The 24414-nt window shown below is 42.5% G+C and overlaps 1 protein-coding gene across 1 annotated transcript; it reads right to left on the bottom strand.

Annotated features, from left to right (window-relative positions):
• Nucleotides 1–253: 253 nt before the first annotated feature.
• MAEL (maelstrom spermatogenic transposon silencer) lies at nt 254–24070 on the bottom strand. Its single transcript, XM_063127605.1, is given in 13 exon segments — nt 254–959; nt 962–1032; nt 8963–9041; nt 9460–9592; nt 11718–11780; nt 16692–16833; nt 16928–16982; nt 18105–18232; nt 18854–18895; nt 19350–19505; nt 21803–21896; nt 22926–23006; nt 23925–24070. Coding segments are annotated over 13 exon segments (1326 nt in total). The 5' UTR covers nt 24057–24070; the 3' UTR covers nt 254–809.
• Between the last annotated feature and the right edge of the window lie 344 nt (nt 24071–24414).

Genomic DNA, 24414 nt, shown 5'->3' with positions numbered 1-24414 from the left:
TCAGCTACATGAACTGCAAATCACGCATTTCACATATTTGGCCCTTCATCACTATTCTACATTAAGACACTAGAATGGGCTACTAAAGCAACATGTGCACATGTTTCTTCAATGGATGCTGGTCCCTCAAAAAGCTAACTCTAAGTTTGTTTTCATACAATTTGTAAATTTTTATTCTCCCCATGACAAAACATATTTACAAACTGAAAAACTCAAGTAGAACATGTTAAGCCCCATAGGAATTATGTTTTTGTAAAATCCTAAAGCTGGTTGGGCTCTCACCATTAAGACTTGAAAACATTCTGAAAGATTAACAACATTAATGCATAACTTCAAGGAACAAGAAAAGATCCAAGGAATTCAACTAGCTACACTTGCAAGATTTTACATTTTGTGAGGATGGGGAAGTGGGGCTATTTGCTTGCATGTTAAGTGCATGCTTGATTCTACTGTTATATAAAATCTTGCTCTTTAGACAAGAATTTAATTGTAGCATCCCAAAACTTACAGTAATTGCAACTGAAGCTTCCTTGGTCTATGAACTAAGCAAAGGTTTACTTGAATAAGGCACTAGCAAGTGTAAATAAGCCTTGTTTTTGAATCAACGCACATGAGTCTTCTGAAATCAACACAAAGTTTCAGAAAGCTGTTCTACTGATTTGATTTTGTCTAATCTCCTCCACCATCCATTAAACATTCCTACATACTGAAAAAATATTCTTCAGAACCTGTTCTAGAGTACCATAACATTTTCTTTTAAACAGTTAACATTTCCCTAAACAATGGGATAGAATGATTTATTCCTTCAACTAAGGATAACGCATGGTTAAACACGACAAAGTAAATACAACATCCTTATATTCCCAAAGACTGTGAAAATCATGACACGTAGAGCTGTTCTGGAGAGGAGGCACTGCATTGTAAGCTTCTAACTGCTGGTCTGCTTGGAGATGCTTTCCTGAAATCGTGCAATTCCTCTTCCATACCTGGTGCTTGTTTCACACATTGTCTTCACTCCTAAAGGATGCTCACCTAAGCAAAAAAAGCATTTTCAGTATATAAACTATGTATCCTTGACAAGGTCAGAACCTACAAGGAATTAAGACTTATTTACATCGTCATTATTTCATTTCTATACTATACAACAGCCGAAGCTCTCTGTGTAGTTCACAATTCACAAAATAAAATACAGCATAAAATTTTAATAAACAATTTAAATAGCTAAAAACAGTTTCAATAAAATTCTAGACCTATTAAGACAGTGTAATAAATGCCCCATCATATGCTATTAAATGTCTGGGAGTAGAGGACAGTTTTAACTCGGCGCCAAAAAGATGAGTGTTGGCATCAGCTGGACCTCAGTGGGAGATCATTCCATAATCAGAGGACCACCAGTGAAAAGGCCCTCTCCCTTGTTGCCACCTTCTAAGCCTCTCTTGGAGGTGGCACTTGGAGGTCTCAGATACTGGTCAAAGTGTCAGTTTCAGGTTGGCAGAGGCACTCCATCAGATATTGCGGTCCCAAGCCCTGTAAAGCTTTATAGGTTGACTTCATAGGTTGAAACCAGCACCATGAATTGGGCTTAGAAACACAGGTAGCCAATGAGAGTGGGCCAGAATCGGCATATCTGGCTACTGCATTTTACATAAAATCTGAGCAGTCTTCAAGGACAGCCCCATGTACAGTACATTGCAATATTCTAACCTGGAGGTTATCAGAGCATAGATTACGAAAACCAGGTTATCCCTGTCTAGATAGGGGCATAGCTGTGTTACCAGCTGAAGCTGGTAGAAGGGACTCCGTGCCACTAAGGCTACCTGAGCCTCAAATGACAAAGATGGCTCCAGCACAATCTCCCAAGCTACAAACTTGCTCCTTCTAGGGGAGTGCAACATCCTTACCACAGGCACACATAAATATTCAACAGCAATCACACACTTTCATATTTTTAGCTATGGCTTATACAAGGACCTTTAGAATTATGATGGGCTGGCACAACCTCAATGACCGAATTTTATTTTTAAGAATTGAAATCACTTCATATAAGGTATTCAAGTCAACATATATGGAAGCTGCCACTAGAACTGTAGCACAAGAGACTAGAGTAAGGTCTTAAAATCCAATACTAGATGTTCATATTGGCCAGCAAGGTGCAGTGGCCATTATGTTGAGTTTCCCACACTGAATCCAAAATTTAAATCCCTGTACAGTGATGATATCACGGAGCGTTCTTAGGCAAATCACAATCAGTCTAACCTATTTCACAGAATTATTTTGAAGATAGGAGCATAATTATAAAGTACTGAATATGCGATACTTGTGCCCTAAAACAATTCTTGTTTAATCATTAAATTCTGTTATAAAAATGTTTTTTATTTCTTCATAAAAAGCATTTCTATGTAGAATGAAGTGGAAATGCCTTAAGTATGACCACATATTTAGCTTACTATGTGTATAAATAGTGGAATTGCATGCACCCACCCCATCACATATATACAGCAAGAACATTTGAAAACACTCTTGCAGTATTTATAAATAAAATAAAAAAACAGGATGAATATCAGTACCCAGATAAGACTTAAGTTTAGATCTGACATGACATCTTACACCCACAGGGTATCTTTGTCAGATTCCAAACAATGTATCCTTATGAAAACATTTCATATGAATATGCCATCTACAACTTGCATAACGATTTTGAACTCAACACCATTTCCCCTCAATATCTGCATCCAATCAAGTTATGAGAAGGGAGCTGCAACAAGATGTTCACATATGTACAAATGCACAGAACTCATTCTAGCAACACTCCATGCTTGATTACTAATTGTTTCTGAACTGGTTCAAATGTCTTTAAATATAGCTTTGTGTCAAAGAAGATTAAATAAGATTTTAGTTATTTAAAGTTGTGTCACCCCCTTTTGAAGATCTGGTGGAAAAGTGCTTATTTCTCGAGGATGACTGGAATTCTAGACTTTCTTACAAAGCCATGTTAAAAATCAGACGTACCAGCCTATCCATTGAAAACAATGGAACGTAGGACTCCCTGTGAAGGTTCTTTTTCTACAGTGGATGGAGGATATCCTAGCCTGGGTTGCCCATCCCACTCACTTCAGAAGGCAGTGCCACATTTACATAAACTTTTCTTTTACTTCTTGATTTTCTATATCCATATCCATATCAATGAATGTAAATTAAATGCATCTATATGAAAATACAGCTTCCTAGCAATTATTGATAAACATTAACAAAAGAGGACCAGATACCCAAATAATGATCCTTTCGAAGGTGGCATCTATATGCCGCCCATTCAAATAATGAAGTGTTGTAAGCTCCTCAATCCATTGAATTATAGGAAGTGAGCATTTATCTTTCCAGTGCTGTAATATCAATCTTTCAGCTGTGAAAAGGGTGCAAAGAATCCATTTAAGATGACCATTTGCTAATTTCCATCAAGGCAGATAATTTAAAAGAACATGCACATATATAAGGGAAGGCTGATGTTCAGTGGCAGACCATATGATCTGCATGCAGAAGGTCCCAGGTTTGATCCCAGGTAGGGTAAGGAAAGAATCTGAGAGCCATTGCCAGTCAGTGTTGACAATACTGGGCCAGATGGAACAATGGTCTAACTCAGTCCAAGGCACCTACGTCAGCCAACATTGAAATACAAAATTTATCCATACAATTGCCTCCTCCCAAAAAGATTCAACTATTGGACACTGCCAAAATGTTTAAAAGAAGCATTAGCTGCAATGCACCACCAGCAATTAGCCAAATTAGTCAAACCCATTTTAAAGAGACACTGCAGCAACCAATATACACAAAACAATAGAAACAGAACATATGTTTTTGCTGAATAAGATGCAGTTTAAGACCCAAAGACATGACAGGAAGTAGCAATCCACTTATTAGGCAAAATGGGGCAATTCCTTTCCTGCTTAAAACCCTGTATATATTAAGCAATAACAAGTATTTATAGACTTAGATCATGTGTCACTTTGCTTGACTAGCCCGTTGCATCAATGTATGTAGTCTTCCCTGCACTGGCTGGTATTAACGCTGTCTTTGATACTAGAACTCTCCATGGAGACAGCTCCCAGAACATGTAGGTATGGCAAAAAGGCCTACCCTAATGAAGAACCGCTTAGGAACGTCCCAGACTACTATATCCTTCACTGTGGGAAAATGGAACACTGGATTTACCATGAAGGTTCCTTCTGTACAGTAGATGGAGGGCATCCTACCTTCCTGAGTGAAATTATGCCTTGTTGCTGAGAGGGAAATAATTCTTTTAGTTCACTGACAGTTTTTACTCGGGTTATTTAGAGGTTGGACTCATGCAAAGTCCCTCCTCTGTCATTCTTGTTGGTGCCGATTTTTCTTGTTGAACTGTTTGATGAGAATTATATTTGTTGTTTGAGATGTTTTATTTGCGAAACTGGGAGGTGCTCTCCCACACAGAAAAAGCAACTTCAAACAAATTTGGTTCTGCCTTCTGGAGCAAGTGTGAAGAACAACCCAGGCTAGGATACCCTCCTCTACTGTAGGAAAATAAGCTGTTCCCACCTCTTGAATTGGAAAATCCTGAGCCACTGGGTCAATCTCCCCTTATCCCTTTTGCCTTATGCGCATACTGAAGGAGCTGCCTCTATGAGGAGGTCTGGTATCAAAGCCAGTGTCAATATTAACCAATGCAGGGATGCAACACAATGATGCAACAGTTCTTGGTGAGCTGGTTCTCAAGTTCTTAACATGGCTAGAGGAGACCATTAGAATTGTGACTGACTCAGGATGCTGCAGAGTAGCAAAAGGATCCATGACAAACTTAGTTGTCAATGATGAGGACAAAGGAGTCCAGATGGAGCATAGTTACACAAGGCTAAACAGCTAAACCTCACCTATTTTTATCTTGAAGCAAGCATACAAGCCTGAATCACGATCAGCATATGTGGGTAGGGTGGTTTCAGTCTTCCTACCCAGTCACATTTCTTCCTAAATTTCCACATCTCCCTCCTGTTGAGGCTAAAGAAAGAAAAGAGAAAATCTCCACTGACATCAATGGAAGTTTGTCTCCTCTCCCCTCACCCCGGGGAAAAAAGGTGGGTGGGAATGTTTAAATCTCCCTATCCGCGGCAGCCCCAGGATCAGGGCTCTGAATGTTTACTTCAAGGTAAAAAAATGTTGAAGATCAGCTGCAATTACTGATCATGATGGATGAGTATCTTAGTGTCTGCCACCAAGAGGGCCCACTTGCACAACAGGAGAACTCAGGAGAATCTGTTCAGGGATGCCTGTCCTGTGAACCTCTGACACTATGACAGGTGCCCACCACATGCTTCGCACCCAGGTAGAAAAGGCAGTCTATCCAATGGAGGAAGTTGGATGCATCAACCAGAGCACTTTTATTTATTTATTTATTTATTACATTTTTATACCGCCAAATAGCTGAAGCTCTCTGGGCTGTTCACAAAAATTAAAACCATAATAAAACAACCAACAGGTTAAAAGCACAAATACAAAATACAGTATACAAAGCACAACCAGGATAAAACCACGCAGCAAAATTGATATAAGATTAAAATACAGAGTTAGAACAGTAAAATTTAAATTTAAGTTAAAATTAAGTGTTAAAATACTGAGTGAATAAAAAGGTCTTCAGCTGGCGACGAAAGGAGTACAGTGTAGGCGCCAGGCGGACCTCTCTGGGGAGCTCATTCCACAACCGGGGTGCCACAGCAGAGAAAGCCCTCCTCCTAGTAGCCACCTGCCTCACTTCCTTTGGCAGGGGCTCACGGAGAAGGGCCCCTGTAGATGATCTTAAGGTCCAGGCAGGTACATATGGGAGGAGGCGTTCCTTCAAATGAACTGGCCCCAAACCGTTTAGGGCTTTAAATGTCAATACCAGCACTTTGAATCGGGCCCGGACCTGGACTGGCAGCCAATGAAGCTGGAAAAGGACTGGCATAATGTGATCTCGCTGACCAGTCCCTGTTAGTAAACGGGCTGCCCTGTTTTGTACCAGCTGAAGCTTCCGGACCGTTTTCAAAGGCAGCCCCATGTATAACGCATTGCAGTAATCCAAACGAGAGGTTATCAGAGCATGGATAACTGTAGCTAGGCTATCACTGTCCAGATAAGGGCGCAGTTGGTATATCAACCTAAGCTGATAAAAGGTGCTCTTTGCCACGGAGTTCACCTGTGCCTCAAGTGACAGTTCTGGATCGAAGAGCACCCCCAAACTACGGACCCGATCCTTTAGGGAGAGTGCAACCCCGTCCAGGACAGGGCAAACATCACCTCGCCGGACAGATGAACCACCCGCTAACAGTACCTCCGTCTTGTCTGGATTGAGTCTCAGTTTGTTAGCCCTCATCCAGGCCATTACCGTGCCCAGGCACTAGTTCAGAACAGTCACTGCCTCACCTGGGTTTGATGAAAAGGAAAGGTAGAGCTGGGTATCATCTGCATACTGATGACACCTCAGTCCACATCTCCGGATAACTTCCCCCAGCAGCATCATGTATATGTTAAACAGCATAGGGGATAAAATAGAGCCCTGTGGAACCCCATGGCTTAGGAGCCACGGCACAGAGCAATAATCCCCCAGCACCACCTTCTGGAATCAGCCATCCAAGTAGGAGCGGAACCACTGCAACGCAGTACCTCCAACTCCCAGCTCAGACAACCTATCCAGAAGGATACCATGGTCGATGGTATCGAAGGCCGCTGAGAGGTCCAGGAGAACCAACAGGGTCGCACTCCCCCTGTCTCTCCCCTGACAGAGGTCATCCCACAGGGCGACCAAGGCAGTTTCTGTTCCAAAACCAGGCCTGAAACCCGATTGAAATGGATCTAGATAATCCGTTTCATTCAAGAGTGCCTGGAGTTGTCCTGCAACCACCCGCTCAAGCACCTTGCCCAGGAAAGGGATATTAGCCACCAGCCTGTAGTTGTAAACATCCTCTGGGTCCAGATTAGGCGTCTTCAGGAGTGGTCTAATTACCACCTCTTTTAAAGAGGCCGGCACCACTCCCTCTCTCAAGGAGGCATTTACAACCTCCTGGACCCAGCCGGCGATCCCCTCCTTATTTGATGTAATGAGCCACAAGGGGCAAGGGGCAAGCACACAGGTGGTCGACCGGACTTGGCCAAGCACCTTGTCCACATCCTCGGGCCTCAATAACTGAAACTCATCCAATAACTGAGCCGGACGGCGCTCTGAACGCCTCTACTAGTGGTGCTGCATTAAATGTGGTGTCCAATTCATGACGAATCTGAGCGACTTTATCTTCAAAGTGCCGTGCAAACTCGTCACAGCGTGCTACCGAGGGTTCAACTATCTCACGCCCTGGCCCAGAGTGTAACAGACCACGAACCACCCGGAAAAGCTCCGCCGGATGACACTGAGAAGACGCAATGCTGGTGGAAAAGAACTGCCTCTTTGCCACCCTCACCACCACAGAGTAGGCTCGATAGTGAGCTCTAACCCGTGTTCGATCAGACCCAGCACTAGTTTTCCCCCACCTGCGTTTTAGCCATCTCCCCTCTTGCTTCATTGCCCTCAGCTCAGGTGTATACCAAGGAACTGACCGGGCTCTGCTCAGAGGGAGAGGACGCTTGGGCGCGATCATGTCAACCGCCCGAGTCATTTCTGCATTCCACAGAGAGACCTGGGCTTCGACAGGAGCACCGGCCATATCCCCCCAGAGCCCTCTGGAATCCATCGGAGCTCATTAGCCTCCGGAGGCGGACCATTTTAATAGGCCCCCCACCCTTGCAGAGGGGAAAGGCCGTCGAGAGTCTAAACCTCAGTAGGAAGTGATCCGACCATGACAAGGGGGTAGATGTTAATTCCCCCACTTCCAGATCACCATCCTCCTGCCCAGTCGAGAAAACCAAGTCAAGTGTGTCCCTTTGCATGTGTTGGGCCGATGACATGTTGAGACAGCCCCATGGTTGTCATGGCAGCCATGAAGTCCTGAGCCACTCCGGATACAGCAGCCTCGGCACGGAAGTTGAGATCCCCCAGAACCACCATCCTGGGGGTCCTCAACACCAGGTCCGAGACAACCTCCGTCAGCTCAGGCAGGGAGACTGTTGGGCAGCGGGGTGGACGGTACACCCGCAGAATCCCTAATCTGTCTCAAGTACCCAACACACAGTACAAACACTCAAGATCAGCACTTGACTGAACAGGAAGCCTAGAGAGGGAGATTGTATTCCTATAGACCACGATAACGCCCCCTCCCCAGCCCATTATTTTAAAATAATGCCTACTATGCCACAAGTGTTAGGCACCAACTTCGCGTGAGCTCATATGGTAGAGATTTTAGAATCACTAAAGTAAAATAAAAATGCAAGAACTGAAGAAATGTCAAATGAAGAGGCTCAAGCTTTTTACAGAGAAATTTGGGTAGAGTATGTTCAAAATGAGAAATTGCTATGATAGCCAAGAAGGAAATGAGCAGGAAGGTGGAGGCCATGCCTTTGTGCGTCCTGAGGCCTGGAGACAGCCCTTCGGTCTAAATTTTCATCACTTAGCTCTAGAAGGTCCATATGCTGTTTTACATGCAATTCCACAGATACTAAGAAGTTTCCTTTCAGAGTAAAAAGCTAGACAAAGCCTATTAACATAACCCTGCTTTCTATAGTGAGCAGGAGAGTTCTGTTCGGAAGGGACGTTTTTCATTAAGCTTAACCAGAAACATTGCATAGGAAATAGTTTACTATTTAATCATATATCCAAGCAGCATTAAAATATTTGCATTAATAAAAACGTAATGTCAGATTCAGCAAAGAGACTGAAGCTCCAGAAATGGATCAGTGAGGATAGGTTGGGTTAGACTATGCAGACATTTTCTCTTATACCAAGAAATGCAGGTGTGAAATAGACTACCAAGGGTTCTAACCGCAACATCTTTTCATTACATCCACATTTCCAAAATAAAACTTCACTTACCAGTACAGGGTGTGGCACCTTGATCCTGATTATGAGATCTGAGGTACATGTCATTTCCTTTACTCTCAGCCCTTGGCTTCTGCAGTTCAAAGACAAAACTAGTTATACATTCATGCTATCAAAAGACTTGTGAGTTCATTCACTTATTCATTCACCAGGTTTGCAAGGTATCCTAAAGGCAAGACTTATTAGATGGTTAAGGATCATTTGGCCTATGTGCCAACAGCTGAGTATATTCGTTTATTTGATAAGATTTTATAATGCTGCCTTTTAAAATAAATGTTTTCAAGGCAGAACAAATATCTACATATCTTTTAAACTAAGGACAAAAGTACAAAATTTATATTCTGCAAACACAGCTTACAGAATTACTATACAAAGCTTATAGAATTACTTTTATATCAAGGTAACACAGCCCTAAAAAACCCTTTGTTAACATATTTCTAAGTACATTTCAGGAATGATAGCAACAGAGAAAACACAATTTGTTAAATGACCTGGAAACGGCCAGCATCCAGTACTATCATCTTAGGGTTTACTGTGCTTTGAGAAACCTTCTCCCACAGAGGTAAATGGGATGGAGTTAGCTGGATCTCATACATATTGGCTAGAGAATTGCTGATGCAATATCTATCATGAACAAAAAATGACAGTGTTAAAACGATACAATCATTTTCACGTTGAAGAGAAATCCAACAATTAACAATATACATGTAGAGGCTAGGGCATCTCCAAACACACCAGATGTCTGTTATTTTCAAGCCAAAGGCCATTAATAAAGCCTATACAAAATGTGTGACAGGAATAAAACACTGGAGTAAATAAAAAAGAGCTCAATGATTCTGAACTAAAATACTTATGTGCCTTTACACCAAAGAATCATATTTACAATTAACTGGAATGGCAGTTAGGACTTCCGCACGAATCGTTGAAGCTGCTAAGGCAAAGAGCACAACTGCTGGGTCACTTGATTATCTTGATCAGACAGAAGATAAAATGGCCTCTGCAAATCCAATACATTTTGATCATAAATCTATTTCTGTAGCTCTTAGGAACTGAAACAAAGAGGTCCTCAGAAATAGAGTATGTCAGTAGAAGACATCAAATTGAAAGAATCATTGTATGAACGACTGAAGGCTGATAAAAACATAACTTTCAGATGTATCTGATTATTATTATCTTTTAGCTTTCTCGAGCAATTAAGGATAGTATAGTATCACACTTTTTGTATCACACTCAAGCTCTAATAGAGGAGAAACCTACTTCCACTTAGACCATGCCACTGGAGTATCAGAAAGAAACATTAATATTTTCTGAAGGAAAGAATTTTAAATTGTTTCCAATTTAGCAATTTGAAAATCATCCCAGCTGTAAGACCATGGGACACAGGAACATGATCTGCAGCAGGCCAGAAGGTAAAAGAGGAAGGAGACCACCTTGGGTGAACTACAGAAGCAGCAGCAGCCTTGCTGTGGATACCAACAGCTGTGTGTTTCTGGCATCTTCTTCCAGAAGAACAGCCGAAAGCTACAGGAAAGGGAACCTGAAGCACTCCCTCCATCAAGAGCACAGACTATAACCAGCTCAAAAACAGCCTATTAACAAGTCAAGTCCTACTCATGAGTCGGGAGTTGAAGTGCAATAGGAAGCAGGCATGACTTGAAAAGCTGCTTGTAAGAGGGAAGATGAACAAGAGATCTTCTGGAGTCAAAAAGGAATGCAGGTTGTTGCCAAACCCCTTCTCAGGCAGAGATGGGCAGCTTGTGGCCCACCCCAACTGCCCAGTGTCAAGCACCTGACTGGCAGGCTATCGGGAGCCCATTGGGAGTGGGGAACATTGGGAGTGGGGAACTCACCTCACGTCACCTCTTTCCAGGAACCACTGGGCTTCCAACAGCCCAAACTCACAATCAGACTCTCAACTCCAGCAATCTTGCTCAAGAATGGTGGGGTGAGGTTAATGCCTCCCCCACTCCCAGTGATGGGAAAGAAGACCCAGGAGAATGACTCTCCTTGCACATCCTGTTTCCGAGTGCAATTGGACTCTCAATTGCTGGAACGGAGGAGGCATTTATATAAATATTCTAAATAAATAAATAAATAAATTTACCAAGCCGCCCATAACAACAATGCTGGGAAGGGGTGGGGAGTGAGAAGGCCCCTCCCTCCTCCCAGTGATCTGGTGCAGGAAGTAGAAGTTGGCAGAGGGTAAGAGTATGTATATATGCAGTCCTTAACCTGCCATCTGGGATTTTAAGTGGCCCTCTCAGCTATAAAGTTTGCCCCCTTGTTTTAATGCCATGAGCAACCAGCTTGGAACAGCCAGCTGGGTGTGATCCTGGTGGTGTGTGTAAGTGTGTGACACATCACCCTCCAGAATACATTGAACAAACCAAAACAAACGTCAAAAGTTTTCCTCCTTGAATATAAACGTGAAAGAGGCCATACTAACAATACAAACACAAAGGTTTGTGAAGTGTGACACTTGAAAGGATTTATTTTTTTTCAGAACACCTTAAAATCCTATTCATCCTATAGTAACAGATGTGCCACAAAAGCACACAGCTGGCCTCTTATTCAACTGGACAAAATGCTCACTAGAGAAAATATAGAAATACCCACAGATTATGCTTTGAAAACAAGATAATACCACAGATATCGTGTATGACTAATGCTAATGTTTAAGCTAACAAAGTAATTTCTTTTCTAGGGTGCAAAGGCATTCTAAAATTGTCACTGTATTTTATATACTCACGCAATTTTCTTGCAAGTAGCAAGAGCACAGAACAGAACATCATTTTCTTCATGCCACTGGCACCTAAGTATAAACCATACTTTTGTTATGATTCCAGAATGTCAAAGGTATACTTCAACACTAAGGTAATATTTCGAGTTCTAGACAAGCTGGTGATTATTCATCTGCGTCACAATTAGGCATTAAAAATCTCCTCAGCACTAGAGGTTTAACACCTTTCTAATCTATTAACGTCTTTTAAGCAAGCAATCCATGGCCTTTAATGGAGAAAGTAGAAAAGGATTTTCAGTGCTTTTTATTTTTATGGTAGGTAGCCGATTTTACCTTCACACATTCAAATACAATGACCATGCAAAGGTGATGTGATAAGTCAAGGAAATGATAGAAATTAATGTAACATGACCTCCTCCTCCCAGTGTGTTCTACTATGCATATTACCACCCCAAAACAACACTTGCATCTTAGAAACTACAGCATTGCACTAGCACACGGTTTCTCAGTTTTTACACTTTTTCTGTGCAAGGGAGGCTGTGCAAACCCCTCTTTAAAGGACTGCTGGATAATGAATCTCTTTGAAAAGCAACTCAGGGGTGTTTCACATTTTACAGGCAACATGGATCATGTTACACCAATGCTTTCCACAGCAAAGCATGCAATGTGTTGACATCATGCATTTAAAAATGCTTTTAACATGTCTAAAGTCTCCATAAGGGGCCAAAATATTGTGACAGTGCTTTAAAGAGTAAGCAAAACAAACTTAATTATAATAGTGAGTTCACACCTAGGCTGTAATGCTGGGGGAGTGCTTTAACCTCAGTATTGAATTAGCAGTTTTCTGTGACTGAAGGGCTAAGTTTTAAAATCACTTGAAATAGAAAGATGAAGGCTGCTTATTTCATCAACTAGTATTTTATGTGTTAACATTTATATTCTGCCTTCTTGTCCCCAGAAGGGAACTTCAACATAGCCAGCCACCAGATTATAGACAGCAGCAAGACAGTTCAGCTGTACCATGAGTACAATGAAGTATACTTACCTTGGGACTATTTATTGCCTTTCCTTTAAGGAGTTCAAAGCAAATATATAGGGCTACCCCCTCCCCCTCAAATCTAGACACTGGCCATACCTAGCCCAGCTTTGTTCCAGCACTGTAATGAAACCCTGTGCAATACAGGGTTAATGTAATTAAGAAATCAGTGTGATATACTTTGGAAACAGCATTAAATTCCAAGCCTTAAGTCAGGTAAGTTTTCTTGTAGGATCATAGAATGGTAGAGTTGAAAGGGGCCTGTAAGGCCATCGAGTCCAACTCCCTGCTCAATGCAGGAATCCACCTTAAGGCATACCTGATAGATGGCTATCCAGCTGCCTCTTAAATGCATCTAGATGGTTCCGGCTAACTAACCTTTTCTAGATTTGGAAAACTATCATTCCAAAATATTTCTAATTCTCCAACTTTCCTTTCTTGAAAATGGGGCAGCAAGCCTTTGCTTAGAATCACCAACAATCTGTAAAATAGCACTTTTTATCAAGGCATTTAATATACTGCTGTTTCATAGCTGAGTCAGGCAGTATTGACGTGACTCAGCTCTGCTCACCTGGGTATTTGGTGCAGCACCAACTAAGGCAGGAACACACTGTGGAGGAGGGGGAGATTCTCTATGGTTCATAGAACCTCTCTGTCACCAGGAACCCATTCCACCTTGGAGCAAGCCTTGAGGGGCTGCACCTGGTGTTGGGCCATAAAGACTGATTGGGGGTGCTGCTAGTGTTCTGCCCATCTTCCCTGACCAAGCTAGCAAAGGTGGTATTGGAAGAACACAGGGCAGTGGTTCTGGGTGACTTTAACTTATATGCTGAGACTGTCTCTGGAGCTCCAGCTTGGGACTTCATGGACTCCATGACAACCATGAGGCTGCCTCAATTTGCCATTGGCCTGAAAAATGAAGCAAGGCATACCCTTGATTTGGTTTTTGCTCCCTGCTGTGAGAAGAGTTATCTGAAAATGGTGTGTGTGTCTAGGTAACCCCAGTGTCATGGTCAGATCACTTACTGGTGTGATTTGAACTTATAAGTGTTATTTCCATCCATCCTGGAGGAGTAGGGGAACCATTTGAATGGTCCACCCCAAGAGACTGATGGAATCTGATGGATTCCTGAATGCTCTTGGGGATTTTCCAGTGGAGAAAGCTGGTGATCCAGGCGAGGCCCTAGCCATCAACTTGATTGCACCTGAGTGCCCTCTCCAGTACTTTGGAGACTGTTCTGCTGGAGAGGCATGGTCAATGAAAGAGGCTGAACATTGGCTAGAGTGCGAATGGCGCAAGTCTCAAAGCAAAGATAACAGAGCACACTCTAGAGCACAGAATCATGCCTATAGTGAGGCAGTGCAAGCAGCAAAAGCTTCCTTTGCTGCCTCTACTATGTCGAGTAGCCATCCAGCAGAACTCTTTTGGGTAGTCTAGGGGTTAACACTCTCCCCAGTGAATAGGGCATGGGTCCCCTCAAGGACCTGCTGTAAACTTTTTGTATCCACTTTGACAAAATTGCTTGCCTCCGCAGCAAACTTGATGCTGTTAGTGCAGCTCCAGTTCAGGTATCTGATGCTACCATCTGCTTGATTTTATAGAATTAGTTTTCAGTTGCTGTGGCCTGATGACATGGACAAGGTACTTTCAGCAATGCGACTAACCCCATGCCCTCTCAATCTTTGTCCCTCCTGGCTAATAAAAACTAGCTGAGGGGATAGAACTGGGTGGGTGCAGCATGTGGTGAATACATCTCTACAGGAAGGTTCTTAGAGAAAGTACTGGAGAGAGTGATGGCGGAACAACTACGGCACTGTTGGAGGATACTGACCCATTCCAGTCTGGTTTTTGTCTTTGTTACAGGACTGAATCAACGTAGGTTGCCCTGATGGATGCTCTTTATTAAGAGTCAGGGGGAATGCAATCCTGTTAATTCTGCTCAATCTCTCATCAGCTTTTGACCATGTTATCCTCCTGGATAGATTCTGTGGGATAGGTATTGGTGGCATTGTGTTACAGTGGTTCCAGTCCTACTAGTGGGACTGATTTCCGAGAGTAACATTGGGTGATCATTCTTCATCTCCCTGGCAATTGAGCTGTGAGGTTCTGCAACATACCATCTTGTCTCCAATGTTGTTTAACATCTATATGAAGCCGCTGGGTACAGTCATTACGGGATTTAGAGCCAAGTGCTATCTGTATGCTGATGACACACAGTTATATCTCTCCATGACATCTGAATCAGGAGAGGCTGTGCAAGTCCTGGATCAGTGCCTAAACTCAGTAATGGACTGGAAAAGGAAAGGAACCTCTCGTGTAAGCACTTGAGTTATTACTGACTCCTAGAGGGACACCTGCTTTCGCTGACGTTTTCTTGACAGACTTTGTAGCGGGGTGGTTTGCCATTACCTTTCCCCCAGCTAGCTGGGTACTCATTTTACTGACCTCGGAAGGATGGAAGGCTGAGTCAACCTGAACCGGCTCCCTGAGAACCAGCTTCCGCTGGGATCGAACTCAGGCCGTGGGGAGAGTTTTGGCTGCAGTAACTGCCGCTTACCACTCTGCGCCACACAAGGCTCTTAATGGGCTGGATGAAGGCCAATAAACTGAACTGAATCCCAGCAAGATGGAAGCCTGTGGGTGAGTGGTTCCGGAGTCTGGAGACAGGCTCACTGCCTGTTCTGGATGGGGTTGGACTTCCTTGGAAAGATCATGGCGGTAGCTTGGAGGTACTCCTAGATCCATCACTGATGCTGGAAGCCCAAGTGCCTATGGTTGCTCAGAGTGTTTAACAATTTTGGCTGGTTTGCCAGCTACAGCTTCTCCTGGACAGGGATAGTCTGGCTGCAGTGGTACAAGAACCAGTAAACTCCAGAATGGATTGCTGCAATACACTCTATCCTGAAGGCTGCTCTGGAAGCTGAAGCTAGTGCAAAATCCAGCAGCTTGGCTGTTGTCAGGAGCTGCCTCTTTTCAACATGCAACTCCTTTGCTGAGAGAACTGCACTGGCTTCCTATTTGCTACCAGGCCAGGTTTAAGGTTTTGGTATTAGTGTACAAAGCCCTAAACAGCTTGGGACCAAGACACCTGAAAGAGCATCTTCTCCCTTTCCAACCTTCCCAGTCACTGAGGTCATCAGAGGGTATGCTCTTGGTGATTCCACATGGACCTATGACCTGATTGGAGTTCACCAGGAGAAGAGCCTTCAACATGATTTCCTTCGGAATTCCCTGCCCCTGGAGGTCAGGCAGGCATCAACACTGTGGTGCTTTTGGCATCTCCTGAAAAGCATTCAGGAAGCATTCCTTAAGTGAGAGCCATGGTTTTTATTGGTGTTCCGTTTCTGAAAAAGTCTAATTTTAATGGTGTTTTAATCTTTGTATCTTTTACTGCTTTACTTCTTATGCTCACCACTCTGGAATTGGTTTCAGATACAGAACAATATGATTCCACATAGACCCATCCTCCGATTAGAGTCCACCAGCGTGGTAGCCCCCCTCCTATGGAATTCCCTGCCTCTGGAGCTCAGGCAGGCACCAACTTTGTATTCCTTTCACAGTGCCTCCTGAAAACATCATTGTTCCAGGAAGACTTTCCTTAATGACCAGCCACGGTTCACTTTTCATTTTGCTTCATTTAAAAACCTATTTTAAGGTGTTTTAGTCTGTTTTTATTTTTTTTATCTTGTACACCGCTCTGAAATTTTGAATGAGTGGTATAGAAATATTGTAAATAAATAAAATAAATTTTGCAAAAAATAACTATCAAAGTGCTGTACTTCAGGTATGAGCAGTAGTTCTTTCATGGTGTGGTGGGTGGATGTCTTTTTTGCTAAGTGTAAGCCGCTCTGAGAGCCTTTCTTGGCTGAGGAGCGGGGTATAAATATGATAAATAAATAAATAAAATAAATAAGAAGAGAGAGAGAGACAGTACTATACATTATACCTAGTATTTCCTGAGTAATCCCACATGGAGGCATCCAGCGTGTTACACACCCAAGTCTTAGAAGGCTCCTTTTGAAGCTTCTGACAATACAGCTCTACAACAAGGTCTTCCACATTGAGAAGCTCCAGGTGATTTACTGTGCCTATTAGAGAAACAAAGTTTTAGGAGCAGCAGGAGGTATCTAAAAATCCACAGAGCAACATCCTTTCTGTTGTAAAGGAAAAGTAAATTCTCACCTGCTTCTCTAGCCATGTGCTTCAGGCACCAGTTGATCCTAAACTGATCGTCAGACTACAAAAAATAAGTCAGGATTAAAGCATCAATCTAATCAAAAAACAGAAGAACATGTCCTACGTAAAACACTTTAAACCCATTATGGTTGCAGTTTATTTATACCCCTTTCAAAAATAGCAGAGTTGGTCTCATACTTCACACCAAAACAGGCCATCTTCCTGTTCATCCCTATTGTTTGAGACATTCGCATTAATTGAAATGGCAACACAAGTATAACAAAAGTTTCCAGAAAAGTGAACTAGGGCATAACTTTTATTCTGGTCCTTTCAACTCTATTAAGGAGATTACTGAGATGAGGAGATCTTGCTGCTCACCTCTAAAACATTTATGAACAAGTTAAAACACAGTGGTCCACATCTAGTTCCTTGGAGACCCCATTGCCTACATTCCTCCATTTGGAGAAGTGTTCATTTCATGCCCTTTAACCAGTTACCTACCCACATCGCATGAACTGGCTCAAGAGAAGGAAGCACATGCGCACAATGATGGTTCTCAGTCTGGCATCCACGGTTTACTGGCCAAAGACAGGGAAGTCTGAAGCATGCCACCACATTCAGCTCCAACGCTGGGAGACCCACGTTCAGTCTTTGCAGCTTATGGAGTCAGAGGACCAAGGTTCTTCCAGCCTGAAGTCAAACTAGCTTAGACACCACTCACTCAATTAGCACGGCAGTCCTGATATGTGCACTGGAAGAAAAGCTCCCATTTGCACAATGCAAATAACTAGGCATAGAGGGCCTGATCTGGACTGAGACTGCAGTGAGGGACAAAAGTTTAAAGCCCACCTACCACCTGTGCCTATTATTTACTTTTAAACGTGCCATTCACACAATCATTAATTCTGAAGAGAAAACAGGTGAAACACCATTCTCACATTAGGCTCCACAGCTGGAAAGGAGTAAGCTTTGCATACAGCATTCATGTGTTATTGAGGCTAATTGGAAAGTGTTTGCTGCCTGTGAAAGTCAGAAAGCCGTATCCTACAAGCTTGTGGAGGTCACTTGTTGGGATTTTCCCTGTGATCAACACCTGCTGTTAAAAAATAAATATTTCGGTGGAGATTTGGTAACTTGTGAACCACACACAAAACAATTTAACTCTGAAAACTCTACACCATACCTTACAATACACAGGTGGCCAGGTGCCCCAGCGCGGCTGGATAAATGTGTATAGATCACATAATGTAACCGAATGATTTGCAGATGCAAGCTCAAAGCCAGATATGGGAATCCTGTGTGTAGCATCACCTAAGAGAAAGAACATTGAAATATCTTAAGTTAGTACCTTCCAGAAGAAAACTTTGCAACATACATTGTTATTGTAAGTAGAGTTATAGTTTGAGATTCATAAATTGGCGTTTTCCTATGAATGCTTAAATAAAAACTTCTCTATACTTTATTAATGTACTTAAACAGAGGAGCATTGAGTCAATTTGATCCCATATACAAGAAAAAATGGCCATCAACAATTTAAGAAAATGATTAGTAGTAGGGTACCCACTTGAATAAAGAGTGGGTCAACCAAGGCCTCTTAATGGTTGAACTTTACTGGTTAAAAACTGACAATGGCTTAATTTCAATTTACAATACCTTACCCTGAAGTATGCAAAGAAAAATACAGTTTTAGGTTCTGCTGAAGGTGGTTCCCAAAGAATCATATGCAAAGCCTCTACTAGGGAACACAAGTTCTGGACTGAAAACTAAAGAAAATTCATCTAGTAGTCTGGTTAAGACCATAATGGTAACAATATTACTCAGGACAATACAAGTTAAATGTTCCAGGAAATCTGGACTTGAACCAGTTTTTAAGCAAATGATTTTTTAAAAATGACATGGATGACAAAAAAAAGTTGACAGTGCAATACTTACCTGCAGCCTGGCAGTGAAAACGAAATCCCCGTGGCACCTCTCCTGTAGACAACCAGAGAGAAACTCACAATATGCCTTGTGATGACTAGCTGTTAAATTATTACAATATAATCTGTTCTGCTTTCATATACAGCACAGGATTCAAGTTCAAATACTCTTCTCCCAATATGATTTTTTTGTTTACAATAGTCACTAACTAGGTAAGGCAGGAACAAAAATTGCAAGACATACAAGTGCACAAGAACTTTGAATTGGCAATATCATGCTTTCTTCTGGCACAAAGAATGCTCTAAGTAACTTCTGATTCTCTACCAAGTTATGATGTCAAGTGGCATTTGCCAAGTATCAGAAGGCTTTCATTTCCCCCATAATGCAGGAATGCACCCAAATCAGGCAGCCTGACCCAACAGAATCCTGCTTCTGTTAGAACAGGGCTGACCATTCTTCCACCACCCCCAAAAGCAGCATTCATTATTCTCACTTTCCCAAAGCTCACCAGGATCTATAAAACGATGGAAGTTTGCAATGATCCCATCCTTAAGTGAGAATTTGACACAGCCAATTTCACAAGGGAGGAAACGCTGATTACAATGATGGGGCAGCACTCCATGACTGAAGATATTCAAGAAGTAGAATGAAGTTTCAAGCACAACTGGGAAAAGATTTTGAACAAAGAATATAACATCAAGTAGTACCACTAAGAATAAGCTTTATTCTGGCCACTAAGGCTGCAGCCAAATATTTAAATAAAGCTAAAAGATGCTTAACTAAAACAGGATTCTGTATCATAATTTTTCTCCTGGAAAGCTCAATAAAGCCAACATATTTCAAGGACTGGATCTTGCACTACTTGAGTGGCCACTCAACTTGCATCTCTGATGCACTTCTGTTGATTTAGCTAAAGTTACAACAAGTTAAACAAATGTAAATCCACAATATAATATAAAAAATTATAGAAGCTACTAAAAATATTATGAATGGATCTTATATATTAACAGCAAACACATTCACCATGAGAATCTTTATATGGTCAAAACTGCAGTCATGAACAAGAAGAAGGTATCAGCAGGCCCAGAGTAACCCCAAGATTTGCATAAATTTAAAAAAGCTTTTGAAAAAAAATTAAAGGGGGTGGGTGGGAAATGTCAACCGCCCATGGATGAGCTTTACGAGTGCCTCTTACATTAACGGAAATCAGGTTCTTTACCTAGGGCTGTTGTGCTTCCTTGATCTTTAGCGTGATTGGAGAGAGAGAGAAGAGGAGAGCTAACAAGGCAGAAGATACTGCTGTTTTCTGGGGCTCCTTTAAATGGCAGAAACGTTTGTATTGAAGGAATGCCTTCCTCCCTGACATGTGTGCAAAGGGTGGGGGGAGTCTTGTGTTCATCTGCTTCCTCACAGCCCCCAGGAAAGCCAGAACTTATTTCTGAGTAGATGTAAGATTGTTCAACTCTTGGCACTCTTACTTGGGAGTAAGCCCCAATGGGACTGATGTCTAATGAAGAGTCTTGTTCTTGTGGTTTTATAGATCCCTCTACATCCTCTGTGGTACACTTACTTGGGGATAAGCCCCACTGAACTTAAAGGAGTGCTCTTGGTGTGATGGGGGATCATATCTGTCTCCCTTTGTTGCAGGGAGGCATTTTACCCTCTTCTCCCTCCAAAGTCCTTTCTCAGCAAGTTCACAGCGCAATGCCAGCTTTACGCACTCCTATTTTGCACCACTAAGGGTATATTCCAGCTTATCTCTGTATATTTTTTAATAACTAGAATAAGGAGGGGAAATCTCAGGAGACACCCTGGCTGTTGCCGACATCATCAAAAGGACCTATGAACTTCCATGACTGGTCAATCATGAGCATGCCTTATTTTGCTCGTGTGTTGAAGCCCTAAATGATACTAAAGTATTTTATCCAAGTGCTCACTTATCACTGAGCTTCCTACATACAACCTAGCTTGAGTTCAGGTGATCCACAGCAACCTTTTTCTCTAAATGTTACATTTCCCTCACTGATTAGTTCAGAATCCACGCAATGCAGTTACAGACCCATTGCCCTCCTGTAGTTTCCGTTTATTTAATTTCTTTACTGACCCAATTTGTGGCCATATTTTGCCATCTATGGTGCATGTGTTGCACAACCTGTCCTGTGTGGACAAGAATAAGTTATTACCAAACCTCACTTGGGTTACAGATAGATACTCTGCGAAACCTGCAGAAGTTGTTTGGCAACCTTTTCACCATTTCCCCATATGGCCACATCAGGCCTTTTTGGAGTCCTTTCTTCCAATGCGCATGTATTCAACAGTACAACTGTGCAAAACTATGCAGAATTTATCCTTTTGTTGCGTGGACAAGACCACTACCACCACCATATTATTATTAAGAACTTCAAACCACAACTCAAAATACAGGAGCACCAGAATTACCTGCCTGCATTATGAACAGATCAACAGGATACTTCATGAGAACACAAGTATTAGACCAAAGAACATTACTATAAGATTAAAAAAATCATAAGGCCCTGAGCACTTAAGGCCCAGAATGCTCTGAGAAATGTTTAACCGAAGACTTAAGTATACACTGGGCCACAAGAAATTGTTTCAACACCAAATCCCACAGTAGCGTTAATTTACTTGACCCCACCCCCCCTCCCCCATGCTCCACCTCTGCCACTAATTCCACCAGCCCAATATCTCTGCTTTCTTATTTGGCCTCTACCCTACATCCAGGCCTTAATAATGCCCCACTCCACCCTGTTGGCCACCAATTACCCTCATATGCACTCCCAACTAGAAGCAGCCTGCTGATGTCTATGTTTTTCCTTCTGTCTCCATAATTCTCCTCCAGTCACAAAAGATAGAACTGTTTGCATCACCTCTCATCTTATTCAGAACATATACAAGGGATGAATTGCTCAAGACATCCAGGATGTTTTTACTATACTTTACCTTGATCACACTTCCTATGTAGACCTGTGAGGTTTGAAACAGGAACTCTATTCTGGGTTTGTGTGGGAAGAGGCGCTGCAAGTTGGCTGGGTGGCTGAGAAAAAAAGTTAAAATAATCCATATTAATCATGTACTGAATCAAGGACAAGCAACCACCTCTAGACACAGAAGACTAATCTTGTCTAGCCAAGCTCCTAAGCATGATATATGTATGACTAGACTATGACCAAGGTCCCCCATGTAATTATGGAATGTGCACCTCCACCCAATCCTAGCAGCAGCCCCATATACTCTTGAAGTGGATATGGGGCAGGCGGGCATTTCACCTATAGATCTTCCATAAAAGACTATTATTACTTTCAAAGATTGTTTACATAGATTTAAGCTACCCAGTAGCACTATGCAGGCATTCAAAATGGAAAGTGTGGTGGGGCTCTGTGCCAACAGCCTTACTACCTACCCTCCATCCCCAACCTATCCGCACCGAGCAGGAAAGTCTGAAGGGAGTTTGTAACAGTGGCTGAATGTGGTTACAGTTCTTCCTTCAATTAGGAACCCTACAACCCTCCAGGGGGCGGAGAAAGCAGGGCAAGCATATTTGGCCCCTTCAGACTTACAAGTTTGAATGGCATAGAGCCTGTGGTACAATTATCTCTTATTAGTAAAACTCTTCCAGGTATCACTAGAAACCTTACAATGATATCTTCCCTTCAATTTTAATAGTACAGCAAAGAAGAAAACGTAACTTACAATTATGACAAAATTACTAGTAAAACTCAGGCTTCTGAATAGTGAACTTTGACCCATCCCTGTAGATGTTGCCTTGCTTATTATTCAATAGACCAATCCCCTATTTTAGGAACAGCTATACTGCCCCTCCCCATTTCAGTAAACATAAGAACCCAAACAGGCTTGTGAGGAAGGTATCAAGGAGGAATGTCTAACACCTATCATTGGAATATCACCCAGTACTTTCTTCCAAATAAATAAATTTTCTTTTCTGCTCCCCAAGACAATGTATTTTAATTTTGAAATCCTGTTCCAATTATTATAACTTGCCCTCAAAAAAGGGAAGGATATAAATGCTAAAATGTTCCCATTCTTGGTTCATTCTTCCAGTTACCTTTTTTGCTAATTCCTGATTCTTAGCTTTCCAGCGACGAGCCTTTTCAACATACTTTTCTTTTTGTTCCTCACTCAGCATCTTGAAGAAAGTTAAGTATTATATAAGCTCTTCACCACTTTCTCCAAATAAAACAAAATGGCCTCCCTGATTCCCTACCAGTGAAAATATGAGCATCATCCAGTCAGTTAAACATTCAAAATCCCATTGATTCCTATGGGAAAGCTAAGCACAGATTAAACCCCCACTGAAGTCAATGCAACTTAAAAGTGCTTAATTTTGTTTGCTTTGTGCCTAACTTTCCGCTAGGTCAATTCTTTGCATACTTGTTGAAATGCAAGCCCTAGAGAAATTGATGGGGCTTAAACCCCAACAAGTGTGCACAAGATCATAGTGCAGCTCCAAGCAAACTTTCTGTATCATACGAGGGCAATTCCTTAATTTAAAGCCATATTAACAATTCAGTTACAAGTAGAAAAACCATAATGTACTGCTTCCCTTCACCCCACCCTTGGTAAATAAGAAGTGTGCTTTTATTAATATCAACAGCTTATTGGCAAGCAGAAGAAACATATTAACTCCATGAGGAGAAAAATTGGGAGGACTGGAACAGACTTCCCAAACTGATGCCCTCCAGATGTTTTTGCTTAGTAACCATCAGCATGGCAAATGGTCTCGGATGATGGGAGTTGTTGTATAAGACAGCTGGAGGGCACGAGAAGGAGCACCTCAAATTCTTCCGGCTTTTAAGAGCCAAACTGAGAGGAAAGAAACACAAGTTCCGTTCTGGACAATTCTATCTTGTATATTCAGAGCTGGAGGAGCGGGTTGAACGTAAAGGGCAAAGCAGGACATCCAACAAGTTATGTTGTTTGTTATCAGCCGCTTTGAATCTCTGGGAGAAAAGCGAAGCAAACATTCTTCCATCAACACCGTTCCTGTTCTCGCCCCCGTCCTCCTGCACCAAGCCAAAGGAAGAGCCCGGCCTTGCTCCCTCACCGCCCAGTCGTCGGAGCAGTGCGGGATGGCCTCGGTCACTCCGGCGACGTCCAGACCCCGCCGCTTCAGCTCGGGCAACTTCTCCAGCACGAAGAAATAATAGGCGTTGCGCGCGCCTTTGCGGTTCGGCATCTTGCTCCGACGCCTGTGAGGGACTCACACGAAACGCGCACGCGGGGTGAAACGGAGGGGGAGTGGAAGGGAGGAGAAGAGTGGCTTTTAAGGACGGTAAGGGCCAATCACACGACGCGTTTTGGCGAGGCAGCGCGGCACACGAGGCAAGCACGTGCGCGCGATTAACGGCGAAGGGGGCGAAGGCGGAGCTTAGTAATTAAAAGGGGGGAAAAAAAGAAAGAGAAAAGTTGCCTTCCCCAACCTGGCGCCCTCGAGGCGATTTGGATTTCAACTCCCATCAGCCCTAGCCAGAATTTCCAATAATCCGGAATGCTGGGAGTTGTAGTTCAAAATATCTGGAGGGCATCAGGATTCA

Source organism: Elgaria multicarinata, chromosome 5 (assembly GCF_023053635.1).
Source record: "Elgaria multicarinata webbii isolate HBS135686 ecotype San Diego chromosome 5, rElgMul1.1.pri, whole genome shotgun sequence".
NCBI classification, from domain to species: domain Eukaryota; kingdom Metazoa; phylum Chordata; class Lepidosauria; order Squamata; family Anguidae; genus Elgaria; species Elgaria multicarinata.
The sequence above is the reverse complement of the archived record's forward strand: the minus strand, read 5'-3'. Positions and strand labels throughout refer to the sequence as shown.